The sequence below is a fragment of the Peromyscus leucopus genome, chromosome 7 (assembly GCF_004664715.2).
Source record: "Peromyscus leucopus breed LL Stock chromosome 7, UCI_PerLeu_2.1, whole genome shotgun sequence".
NCBI lineage: Eukaryota > Metazoa > Chordata > Mammalia > Rodentia > Cricetidae > Peromyscus > Peromyscus leucopus.
In genome coordinates, this window is record NC_051069.1 from 61493102 (window position 1) to 61506852 (window position 13751).

Genomic DNA, 13751 nt, shown 5'->3' on the forward strand with positions numbered 1-13751 from the left:
AGAGCCTTCTTCTGGCCTATAAGGACACCAGGCATACAAGTGGTACATGCACATACGTTTAGGCAAAACACCCACATACGTAATGTGGGACTTTTTTTCTAAATCGGAAAAAGTATTGTTTAACTTATTATTTATAGCTAATTCTGTAGAAAGGTCATTTGCAACAAAATTCCCCAAAGTTATTTAAATCTGCAGTAAATGGGCAGGATGAAAGAAGAGGGAGTAAAGACGGGATGGATGTTGGTAATGCTGTGTATTGTACAGTATTTTTTAAAAGACATTTTCCATCTAAGGACTTTTTATAAGAGACTTGGAATTATATAATGCTTTGTCTTTAAGAACAGTCCACCAAAACCTAATAAGGCTTTCAGGATAGAGATCTTGAGTAAAAACCAAAGGACAGTAACAATTTTAAATGATGTGGAGATTATATGAGGGCTGAATGCGTATAGTCTAGTATGACACTTCAGAGGAATTGACTTTAGAATATTGAGAAAGTGAGATGAGTAAGTAAGAAGCATTTACGTGGAGTTTCTACTGTAAGTCTCACTTATAGAACTGGATTAGAATGCCCTGTAAAGAATATACATTTTGAGGGAGAAGTTGAGGGTCTAACCATTCATATAGGGAATATTTCACACACTTCTTCCCAACTCTGGGGATCAAACCCAGAGCTTCTTACATGCAAAGTAAACACTGAGCCATACCCACATCCCAAGAAGCATTAATTTTTATAAGTATAAGGTTATTAATATAGATAACAACCATGATCTAATCTTACCAGCAAAGTGAGCCATTTAGTTTATGTTTGTAAAGTTATGGTCTCATTATCAGTATATTATTAAAGCTTAGTGATAAACATGAATGTGTCTTCCAGATTACAAATGTAGTAATAACTAGTAAGTTCCTCTTTGAATTTCCATATTATTCCCACCAATCATATCCAAATCTATAAAGGGAATTCATTATCTTTTATTAAACTTGTATTAAGCTATATCAGATTTGCTAGGTGTATCACACACCTTTAATCCCAGCACTTGGGAGGCAGATGTAAGTGGATCTCTATGAGTTCCAGGCTAGCCAGAGCTCCATAGTGAGACCTTGCCCCCACCAAAAAAGAAAAGAAAAAGATTTCTCAAATTTAGAAGTAACATGTTGTTACAACCACAAAGAATGAACAGATTTCCTATGCCCGTGCTTGGAGACTCTGGGTTGTTTGTACTGTGCTGGGTGCTCTTAGATTCCTTCTTGCTTTCCCTTTACCTGCTGTCTTTCAAGTTTTCTCTTCCTCTGTCTAGAAAGCTTTACTTCATCTTTCGCAGGTCTTCACTTGTACATCTCCTTAGACACCTCCCAAGTCTTGCTACTCTTAGACTACATGTGTGTTCTGGATCAAAATCAAATTTTAAAATTGTTATATTATTTTGTTTGGTTTTGTTCTTTATTCCAGGGCTGATGAAGCATTCAGTTGCTACAGTAGTGCCCTTTGTCACCAGGTCTTAGGAAATGTGGTTTATCATGCCATCTTTTGCCCAACTCTATGTGCAAAGAATATAGAACAGATAGATGGAAAGTGAAAAGTCACAATTGACATTTTACAGCAGAATTTCAGTCCGAGATGTGTCGAGTGTAAAATGGACTCGGGCAGGGCTCGGTGCCATTGGTGGGGAGTGTTTTGCAGGGCCTGGGTCAGTTACTCTTCAGAGCAGCTTGATAGTGCTAAGTGTGAGTCCCCACCAGGCACTCTACCAGGCTGTGTTCCGGAGAGGAGGTGGCTCCTGTCAGGTAGTGTGGAATGGCACTCTTTCTGATGACACCTTCCGATTCCCTGCTGCTTCTGCTTGGGGCTTGTAGAGACTCCCTGTCCCCAACACCAGCCACACCCAGAATGGGGCTGGTAGCAACTCATGCTTGCCAAGCCATCTAAGTGTAAAGTGTGGCGGGATCTTTAACAGTCCTTTATTCCAAACAGTTGGTTGCCACCCAGCATACTTTGCTCTTCTTGCTATCCAAGAGAACACCGCAACCTGAAATTTTGTATTAGACATAAGACATTTTTAAATATTTATCTACCCGTGAAAGGCTTTATTCCAGTACTTCTTGATTTCTGCTTCAAAACAGAAGAGATAGGCAAGTTATACAAACAGTGACAACTAAAAATGCAGGCAACAGTTAAAGGTTCTTTAAAGACCATGACCATATCATGAATTTTAAATGTGGAATTATATTCTTATTTAACCTATTTTTATAGCATTTTGGACAAAGTGTCCCACTAAGTACAAGTGAGCCAATACAAGCTACAAGAGATCCCAAGACTGAAGAAGGTACGTTTTACTGTTTCTTTTTTTTCTTTTATTGTAAATGGATTTTTATTTTACATAGTATATCCTGATTACAGTTCCTCTCCCTCTCCTCCTCCCAGCTCCTCCCCACCTCCTCTCCCACCTGAATCTATTTACTTTCTGTCTCTCATTAGAAAATGAACAGAGTCTAAGGGATAATAATAAAATAAAATGTAACAAAATACAGTATAGTAAGATAAAACAAAAACTAACACATTGGAATAGGACAAAACAAACAGAAGGAAAAAGCCCAAGAGAAGGCACAACAACAGAGACCTTCTCATTTGCAAACTCAGGAATCCCAAAAACACTAGAAGCCATAATGTATAGGCAAAAGACCAGTAGGTTAAAATGAGATATATAGAGACATATCTATATATATTAAAATAATAAAATAATTTTAAAAATATCAAAAGTCCTGCCACAATATTATAAGACAAGGAATCTTCAAAGATACCATTGAGTTTGTTTTTTGTTAGCCATCTACAGCTAGCCTACCCTTAAGAGTAGTTTGTTTCCACCCAGTCTGTAGTGGCACACACCTTTAATCCCAGCAATCTGGAGGTAGAGGAAGGCAGATATCTGAGTTTGAAGCCAGCCTCGTCTATAGAGTGAGTTCCAGGACAACCAGGGCTACACAGAGAAACCCTCTCTTGGGGGGGGGCAGTAATTTGCTTCCCCAGAGACTCCCTTAAAGGAAACTAAATTTTCATTTGCAAATGGTTATCAATTGGAAATAGCTTCAATGTTAGGCATGGAGATATGTGTCCACTTCTTTCAGCTCTAGGACCCATACAGGCCCTGTGCATGCTGCCTCAGTCTCTGCAAATTCATATGTGAGTCTATCCCATTGATTTAGATGATCTTGTTTCCTTGGTGTCCTCCATCCCCTCTGGCTCTTTCACTCTTTCTGCCTCCTCTTCTGCAGGGTCCTCTAATCTTTGAGTACAGAGATTTGATGGAGACATCCCATGTAGAGCTGAGTGTTCCAAGGTCTCTCACTCTCTAAATATTGTCTGTCTGTGGGTCTCTATATTTGTTCCTATCTGCTGCAGGAGGAAGCTTCTCTGATGGTTGAGCAAGACACAGATCTGTGACTATAGCAAAATGTCATTGGGAGTCGTCCCATTGCTACAGTTTTGTTTTGTTTTAGAACAGTAGTATTAGGTTTTTACTGTGGGTCCCTGGGTAATGTAGTCTCAGGTTCTTGGTCACCCAAGCAGTGGGCAATGAGGCTTAAGCCAGATCAGACATTGCTTGATTGCTCCAACAAGCTTTGTGCCACCATTGCACTAGCATTTCTTGCATGCAGGACAGTATTGTAGATCACAGGGTTTGTAGCTGGGCTGCTGTTCACATTTCTCCTCTGGAGGTCTGCACAGGACCTTCATGTACCAAAGACACTAGCACTAGGTGAGAACTCTTACGTAGGCACCACTGGAATTTCTCCATGTTCAGTGAGTCCTGTGGGTTTTGTCTTCAGCAATGAGGCCTTGTATCAGTTTGTAGAGAGCAACCAATAGTCTTGCCAATAGCCTGGATTGTTTGCCCAAGGAACCCCTTTGGACAACATCTCAATTTAGATAAAACCCAGTACTGAGAGGGCTGGGGAGCCAGAGCAGATTGATATCTAACAGCCCTGCCAGGGACTAGGCCTTAGTTTCAGTTTACTGAGCAAGCAATTCTTGGAAAGACCACTACTCAGGGGCAACTAATCAGCTGGTGTCCCACAGCTAAAGAAAGCTTTCCCTACCCTGCTGCTGGAAAGTGCCTAACCACTAGAGCCACCTACCAGTCCTATGAACTTTTTGTTTAAACCCACCAATCAGCCCCCAGACTAATCTCTCCTCCTGGAATTCCCCTAACCCTGCTTAAAAGGAGCCTATGAGCTTTTCTCAGGGTTGCCTTTTGCCACCCCAATATGTTGGCAATCTTTTAATAAATGCTCTTGTTGATTGCATACATGACTGGTGGTCTTTTATGGGACTTCTCGCAGACCCTAACAATACCATGATGGTATTGACAACAAAAGATGCCCAGTTGGGGCTCTGTCTGCCCCAGTGTTTGGCGATTTCATTTAGATAACCTTTATATATGTATATATTTTAAAAAGCTTCTACTGTACTAGATTTCCATACTACTCAAGTGGCCCTTAATTTTTACTGTTTCCCTAAATACTCCTTCCCTCACCTCCCTACTCCCTCCCTCTCCACTCTCTCCACTTGATTCTCCCATTCCAGTCCACCCCCATCTATCTATAGCTATCTATTCTATTTCCCGTTCTTAGGGAGATCTGCCCCTGTCCCCAGTCAGTTCCTTACTCTATGCCTAACATCTGTGATTATAGCTTGGTTATCATTGACTAAACATCTAATATCTACATATAAGCAAGTACATACTATATTTTTCTTTCTGGATCTGGGTTACCTCATTCAAGATGATATTTTTCTAGTTCCTCCATTTACCTGCGGGTTTCATTATTTAATTTTTTAATGGATGAGTAATATTCCATTGTGTAAATATACCACATTTTCTTTATCCATTCATCTGTTATGAGACATCTAGGTTGTTTCCATGTTCTGGCTCTTATGAATTGAATAGCAATGAAAATAGTTGAGCCAAGTGTCTCTGAAGGAGGATGAAACATCCTTTGGGTATGTGCCCAAGAATGGTATAGCTTTCCATGTTGAGGTGGAAAGGTTGCCAGCTTCCTGAGGAACCACCACACTGATTTCCATAGTGCTGTACAACTTTGCATTCCAACCAGCAATGTATGAATGTTCCCTTTATTCCACATTCTCAACAGCATGAGGCTATCACTTAAATTATTGATCTAAGTCATTTGACAGGTATAAGATGAAATCTCAAAGTAGTTTTGATTTGTATTTACGTGATAGCTAAGGATGCTGGACATCTCTTTAAGTGTTTCTCAGCCATTTGAGTTTCTTCTTTTGAGAATTCTCTCTTTAAATCTGCACCCCATTTTTTCATTGAGCTATTTGTTTTCTCAATATCTTAGGTTTTTTGGGTTTTTTTGTTTGTTTGGTTGGTTGGTTCTCTATATATTTTGGATATTAGCCTTCTATCGGATGTGTACTTGGTAGAAATCTTTTCTCATTCTGTAGGCTGTTGCTTTGTCCAAATTATGTTGTCCTTTGCCTTACAGAAGTCTGTCCTTGATGTTAACATGTGTTTCTTGGAAGCAACAGAAGGATATATCCTGTCTTCACATTCATTCTGTTAGCCTGTGTCTTTTCATTGGAGAATTGAGACTATCAATGAGAGATATCAATGACCAAATGATTGTTGACTCCTGTTATTTTGTTGGTGTTGGTGGTATGCATGTTTTTGTTTGTTTGTTTGTTTGTTTTGTGTGTGTGTGTGTGTGTGTGTGTGTGTGTGTGTGTGTGTACCTTCTTTATACTTTTCTGGCCTGGGATTATTTCCTCTGTTTTCTTGGATGTTGTTAACTGTGTTAGGTTGGAGTTTACCTTCTAGCACCTTCTGTAGGGCTGGATTCGTAGGTAGATATTGATTAAAATTGGTATTGTTTCTCCATCTATAGTACTTGTGTTACTTAGACCTGAACTCTCCTTACGAAGGCATATTCAATTCATTCCCAGTTTGTTGTTATTGTTTTTGAATAATAATGTACTAAAATTAAGCATCTTTCTATCGCAAACTATCTCCTGAAGTGTTTCTACGTAGCTCTGGCATCCTGGAACTCACAATATAGGCCAAGATGGCCTCAAACTCATAGAGATCTGCCTGCCTTTGACTCCCAGGTGCTGGGATTAAAGGCGTGTGCCAATATTTTCTTAACTAGGGGTAGGAAAATGCCAGATTTAGAGAATCCTGAAAATTAAAATGCACGCTGAGCTGGAGAGATGGCTCAGGGATTAGGAATCCTGGCTGCTCTTTCAGAGGACCCAGGTTCAATTACCACCACTCATATGGAGACTCGCCATTAGCTGTAACGCCAGTCCAGAGGATCCATCATCCCCTCCTGGCCTTCTCAGGCACTGTATGCACATGGTATACACATATACATACAGGCAAAACACTCAGGTAGGTAGGTAGGTAGGTAGGTAGGTAGGTAGATAGATAGATAGATAGATAGATAGATAGATAGATAGATAGATAAAATATGACTGCCTAAGACTTGAACAAGGACACCACCAACACTGTATGCACATGGTATATACATATACATACAGGCAAAACACTCAAATAAATAAATAAATAAATAAATAAATAAATAAAAATATGACTGCCTAAGACTTGAACAAGGACACCACCAATAGACATACTAACATGGAAAGAAGAAAATCTCATGGGGTCCCACCCTAAACAAAGAACAGGTAACTAAGAAATGCTGAGGCGGGGAAATTAATCTTCCCTGGGGATGAGCCCCTAATTGGCTATCCAGAACCAAGTGGTCAGCCCTGAAATATATATACATACATATACACACAAGCAACACTAAATTAATTATCAGGTTGTGTGTGTGTGTGTGTGTGTGTGTGTGTGTGTGTGTGTGTGTGTGTAACAATAACAAAAAGAACTCGGGAGTCAGAGGCAGGCAAATCTCTGAGTTCGAGGCTAGCCTGGTCTACAGAGCAAGTTCCAGGACAGCCAGGGCTACACAGAGAAATCCTGTCTTGAAAACCCACCCAAAAACAAAACAAAAACAAAAGGAGGCCCTGAATGGGAGGTAGGGAGTATGGGACGGACTGGGGGAAGAAAGAGAAGGAGGAGAATGATATAATTATGTTTTAATTTAAAAATAATCTTTTAATCCCCCCAAAAAAAACTTAAGACAATTTTAAATAGCCAGGATGCAATGGTGCAGGCCTTTAATCTCAGCACTTGGGAAGCAGAGGCAGGCAGATCTCTGAGTTCAAGGCCAGCCTGGTCTACAGAGTGAGTTCCATGGCAGGCCAGGGCTACACAGAGAAACCCTGTCTCAAAAAAACCAAAAGAATGTAAAAAGAAAAAAGTAAATGAAACAATAAAATATACTGTAACAGAATGTTTGCTGACTTCTGTTTGTGACTTAAGTACACACAGACATAATTTCAGTAAGTCAATATTAGGGCTGGCTCCGAGGACAAACGTGACCAAAGAGTCAATGTCGCTTCTGCAGTTTCAGGTACTTCTGAGTGCTTGGTGGCAGAAAACCTTGTGAATTCTTCAATGCCTGAGGATGAAACTCTGACTGCCATAAACAGCAGGCAGCCACAGAAACCACATCTGTCCTTGAGTAAGACCCAGCCACCCAGCATCTGTGTCATGTCAGCTGAAGAGCAGAAGGTCTTGCAGTCCCTCCATCATCTCAACGAGAGGCTGTACTGTAAGTGTGGGAGCGCAGCTTCTGTAGAAGGAACGTGGGCGTTGGCGCACGCTTATCCAGCACTCGGGAGGCAGAGCCAGGCGGATCTCTGTGAGTTCGGCAGCCTGGCTACCAAGTGAGCTCAGGAAAGGCGCAAAAGTACACAGAGAAACCTGTCTAAAAAAAAAAAAAAAAAAAAAAAAAAAAAAAATAAGAAAGGAACACGTGTTCTTAGGCTTATGTTAAATCTTTATTTCATTTAAAACTTTGAAGTAAAAATACAAAAAACCCTGTCTTGAAAAAAAATGCTTTAAAAAGAAAAAGAAATATATGAATATATTACTTGTGTTTTAACAATAAATAGACTAGGTATCTATACTGACCATCATGAAAATAACTTTATCAAGTATTTTTAAAACCTCAGCTTTGGATACACACAGAGAATGCTTCAAGCTAAGTGCATGCGGGCATGGAGCAATGCCTGCAATATCAGCACATGAGTGGCTGCAGCAGGATCGGCAGTGCAGGCTGAGGGCCAGCCTGGGTGGCCTGTCGAGCCCCAGACCAGCTACGTAGTCTGGGGACGTACGAGAATTCCTGCGTGTCTTTAGATGAGAAAAAGGAGTGAAAAACCAGTGTTTTTAACTAGGAAAATCAGAGTAGAGCCACAGCAAACTCTGAAGCTGAAGATACTTGATTCGTGGGATAATTAGTACAGGATCAGTACACAGGAGTGTCACAAAAGATGCTCTACCATTCTGGTAGACCATCAAAAGAGATATGCTTTCCACCACAAAAAGTGGGGAGGTTTTTAAAAAAAAAACCAAAGCTTACACTTTCAACTTCAGTATTGAGCAGCTGAGGGAAGGGGAAAACATCTCTGTTGCTATAGAAACGTAGCCTGGTACATACCTCACAGTAATTATACCCCATGTTCATACTACCTGCATGGTCGATAAAGCCTGGAGCAAAGAACACAATTGAAAATGATCTTAAACTGCTAACACCCCCAAAATAATTAAGAAAATGTATATTAATATCCCTTTTGGAGATAGGGTTTATATTCCAATCTTCAAAGAATTATCATAAATGAGATCTAAGGGAGATGAATAGTCAAAAATCATAAAAAACTAATCCATAAAGAAAAAAATCCATTAAAAAAATCAAAAGAAAGCACAATACATACTAAATAGAACCCAAGAAGATATTATATAATAAAATTACCAGACACAAAAAAACTATAAAGTAACTATATTTATATTTTTAAATAATCAGAAATATCTTTCAAAATCAAGTAAGAAAATATGCAATATAAAATGACTTAGCCTATTTGGAAAATTACAGGACCTATGAATGGAAGATAGGAATAAATTTAAAATTCAGCCCATTATTTACAAACAACAGATGATGACATCTGAAGAGAGAGTTAATGACCAGGAATATAAATCAGAATAAAGTACAAAGAGGTGAGAAATAGCAAACTAGAGCTAGAACGACAAAGCCCTGGGACCTGAGGCCGTGGAGTCACAGCTGCCGAGTTCTCCAATGTAGTGAGTACCGTCAACACAGAGAGTGAAGAGCCCATTCCAGAGGACCCAGGTTCAAGTCCCAGCACCCATATGGCAGCTCACAACTGTCTGTAACCCCAGTCCCAAGAGATCCAAACACACACACACACACACACACACACACACACACACACACACAACACGAGTGCACATAAAAAAAGGAAAGAAAGAAATTCTCTTGGGGAAAAAGGGTCCTGAGTTCAAGCCCCAGCACAGGAAGTGGGGGAAGCCTGGCTGGCTGGCCTGGAACTCACTATGTAGACCAGGCTAGCCTCAAACTCATAGAGATCTGCCTGCCTCTGACTTCTGATTATTGTCATTCTACCACAACCACCAAAAGAAAAAGAATAAAACAAAAGGAAAATATGACATTTGAATGAAGATTGTTTTATAAAATCAAGATACTAGGAATTCCCTCTTACTAGCTTCAGCTTTATATAATTGTTCCTAATCAACTTGCTTTCATTTTTGGACCTATTTACATATAAGGACTATTTCTGGGGTCAGTAGGAAAAGAGTCTCATATTCAATTTTGAATATTTTGACACATCAGAATTTTGCTATTAATTCTTTAATGATTCTCTTTATATACGTAACTAATTATTTTTGTGTCATGGTATGATTTTTCAGATGTACAAGAAGCCATTTGCAAAAACCCATCCATCAAAAATACTTTACAGTTAATACCACTTCTGGTAAGTATTGGCTAAGTTCCTCCTTTGGTTGTTTTATGTAGACATTTCTAGAGGTAAAAACCTTTAGGGGGGCAGCTGGAGAGGTAGCTCAGCTGTTAAGAGCAGAGCCCCTGTTTTTGCAAAGGACCAGACTGGTAGTTCACAATCATCAGCACTCTAGTTCCTGGGAACCGGATGCACTCTTCTGACCTCACAGGAACCAGTCACACATGCTGCACATACATGTGTGCAGGCAAAACACTCATTCACACAGAATAAAATACATAAATCTTTTTTAGTGTAAGAACCTTTGGAGGTTTGAGGGAGAGGATGAAGACTGGGTGCCTTCAGTTCTGAAATCCTGACAGGACAGCGTCCACATCTCTCAGTTCTGTTTGTTCTGTGAAGCAGTGTTTGCAGCATGCTTGCCCTGACCTGCATCTGACAGGAGAGGCAGTGGAGAGAGAAGGAGGCTGCACTGCCCGTCCACTCACTCTGCACCCCTAGGCACACAGCTTTGCAGCATCCTTGTTGGCAGGCACTTGTTTCTCTACGTTGTTTTGTAATTACTTAATTTGGCAATATTTCCAATGATAATTTTTCTTCCTAATAAGAATGTAGTAGATTCAAAATTTGAAAATTTTAAGTATCTTTACTTTGATTCATGCATTATGAGATATTGTTTGATTCAAATTTTAAGTACATTTTTTTTCCTCAAAGAACTTCAGAATCTAGGGAGAAATGTCAATTAATGACCTAGAAAATCAAATCTCTGACCCAGATACTTAAGTCGTTAGCATTTATCCAAGCATAATTTCAGTGAATTATGAAAATAGTTTTATCATGTGGGTGTTAATCCACTGATGATGGGTAACCATCCAGCTACATTAGGTTCAAATGCTGACTTAGTGGATTTTTTTGTTGTTGTTGTTGTTTTTCGAGACAGGGTTTCTCTGTGTAGCCTGGCTGTCCTGGAACTTACTTTGTAGACCAGGCTGGCCTCGAACTCAGAGATATGAGCTTCTGCCTCTCCCAAGTGCTAGGATTAAAGGCATGCACTACCACCGCCGAGCTTAAAATAAAATAAATTTAATGAATTTTTAAGAAGCAACTTTATCTTTGGCCTAAAATATATGTTACACATTCCTAGGGCCTTACATGTGCTTTGTTTAAAAAAGGAGAGGGAAGGAAGAAGGAAGGAAGGAAGGAAGGAAGGAAGGAAGGAAGGAAGGAGAAGGAAGGAAGGAAGGAAGGAAGGAAGGAAGGAAGGGAGAAGAATGAATTATTCTTGACCATTTACACACAGATAACCAAGAGTTCCTCTGCATTATGTTGGGTTTTTTTGAGACAGCATCATGTAGTTAGCCTTGAACTCTTGGTCCTCCTGCCTCTCTCTCCCAAGTGCTGAGATTGTAGGGATACACACACACACACACACACACACACACACACACACACACTCACACCCCAGGTTTAGAAAGCTGCTCTTCAGGATCTGGAGAGCTGACTCTAGGAGTAAAGTGCTTGCTCATAAACATGAGAACCTGGGTTCAGATCCCCAGTCCACATGGAAACAGGACAGACAGTCTGTGGCCCATGTGGCCCATCCCTTGGGCGTGGAAACAGGCAAATCTCAGGGCTCCCCTGGCCAGCCAGCCAGCCACAATGGTGCTTTTCAGATTCAGTGAATAGACCCTGTCTCAGAAAAGTAATGATAAAATAAGTTGGGGAAGAGAAAAAGATACTTAACATCAACCTCTGGCCTCCAAGCGCACATAAAACAAGTACACCTGCCCACCCACAACCACAGTCATACACGTGCTCTAAGGATGTTTCTCTGAAGCAAGTTACCAATAGTAAACTGTGAAAGTATGAATTATTACTGTCCATACAATGCCCTATAGAGAGCAGGGCATAGCATTGTTGAAATTGATATATGAGCCATTTAAGAATTTTTATTTGAATTTAGTCTTCTTTAAAGCCATAATCTGAAAGGAGAATGACCTGTTAACATCTGCAGATCTGACAATAAGAGAACCCTCTGAACTCTCTTACAGAACAGCCAGCCAAGGGCCAGGCTCTCTCCTGATGCTGGATCCAGAGTGCAGAGAAAATACTGATCAACTGTGACAGTCACTACTTAGTGGATTCATTATTTTTGAGACTCCTGTAAATAAATTCTGTATTCTGCATTTATTAATAATTTAAAATACTAGACTTTTATGTTTATAAAAGCAAATCATAATGTAGGTAATGGAGATGAATTTACTAGCTTATATTTATGCTACAAATTATACTTTATTATGTATTTTCTTGATACATTTTTAATGAATGAAATATTTCATTGTTTTCAGTAAGCATGTTAATGGATAAAAATTTTCTCTATTTAAAAATAAAAGAGGCTATTTTACTATTCAAATTATGTATTAGGTATGATAGTGAAGCTTTGTTTTCTGAAATTCCTAATTCTAATAAATTTTTGTACAAGTATACAAGAGGATTATGATTAATAACATCCCCTATAAATAATAAAGCTATTTGTTTAAGACTTTGCAGGGTCTCTGCCTTTTATGTTACCAGGAGGTTGAGTTACTAGCATGCATGCTCAGTAATTAATATTATCGTTTTATTCAAGGGTCATTAGTCTGCAATAAAACTGACAACATTTTAAAAATTCAAAGTAAGGGCCAAGTTTGTTCCAGTGTCTGGTATGCTGTAGTGGAGAGAAAGGAGCATGGGCTTAAGAAGGGCCCAGGGAAAAGCTTCGGCAAGAATCAGCGAGTTCATGTTTGGGAATTATTTAATAAAGGCAGTGGTTATAAGCAGGCAATAATGAATATATTTTGAATTCTTATTTTCTGATATATTGGTTATGAAGTACAGAGTGGAAAGGAGAAATCAAGGATGATTCCATTGGTGACTGTGGTCAGGTTGGCTATGAGAAGGTGGAAATCCTGAGGTGGAGTATAGGAGAGCCAAAAGGTAGGTATTTTAAAAACACTTATTACATTTTGATTTCCCTATTAGCTATCCCCATGGTGACCTGGCTGATTGTTCCCTTGGACACCTCTGGCTGGCGTGCAGCGACAAGGCCAGTGTGCCCCGATGTAGACAGCTGTGAGGCTGGGTGAGATGACCGGAAGGAGAAGTGTAGGGTCTAAAACGTCGTGAGAGACTGACTAGATGGACTGGGATTACAGTCGAGCACCGCCACGTCTAGCTTCTAATGATGTTTTCTTACACAGAGAAACCCAAGCAGCACCAAAAAACCAAAGAACTAATAGTAAGCTCAACAAGACTGTAAGATACAAACAATATAAAAAAATTAATGGTGTTATTAACTTATCTGAAACAGAAATGAAGCAACATCCCATTATAATGGGCATCAAAAAATACATAAAATAGCTAGGGATACGTTTAACTAAAGAGGTAAAAGGTTACAATGAAAATGAAAAGGCATTAAAGAACGCAATGAATGCCGGGCGGTGGTGGCGCACACCTTTAATCCCAGCACTCGGGAGGCAGAGGCAGGCGGATCTCTGTGAGTTCGAGGCCAGCCTGGTCTCCAAAGCGAGTTCCAGGAAAGGCACAAAGCTACACAGAGAAACCCTGTCTCGAAAACCAAAAAAAAAAAAAAGGGGGGGGGGGGGGGAACACAAATATCTTGAAAGATACCTTGTGTTCAGGAATTAAACAATTCAGTGCAGCCCCTATCAAAATGCCAATGACATTCTACCTAGAAAAAAAATAAACTCAAAAATTTGTTTGAAACTCCTCTAAAAATAAAAATGGCAAAAAACCATTAGCAATTAGCAAAAATTATAAAGCGTGACTT

General features: G+C 39.7%; 1 protein-coding gene across 3 annotated transcripts in view; it reads left to right on the plus strand.

Annotated features, from left to right (window-relative positions):
• Nucleotides 1-12408, plus strand: part of Cep126 (centrosomal protein 126) — a 49687-nt gene extending 37279 nt beyond the window's left edge. Inside the window, exons 8-11 of one of the 3 annotated variants that reach the window (XM_028890962.2) lie at nucleotides 2252-2324; nucleotides 7489-7695; nucleotides 9873-9937; nucleotides 11974-12408. In XM_028890962.2, the coding sequence (XP_028746795.1) occupies nucleotides 2252-2324; nucleotides 7489-7695; nucleotides 9873-9937; nucleotides 11974-12036 (408 nt within the window). In that variant the 3' untranslated portion in view covers nucleotides 12037-12408. Of the gene's footprint in view, nucleotides 1-2251; nucleotides 2325-7488; nucleotides 7696-9872; nucleotides 9938-11973 lie in introns of those variants that run through there. The other 2 variants (XM_037207766.1, XM_037207767.1) reach the window with 2 other exon arrangements.
• Nucleotides 12409-13751: the final 1343 nt, after the last annotated feature.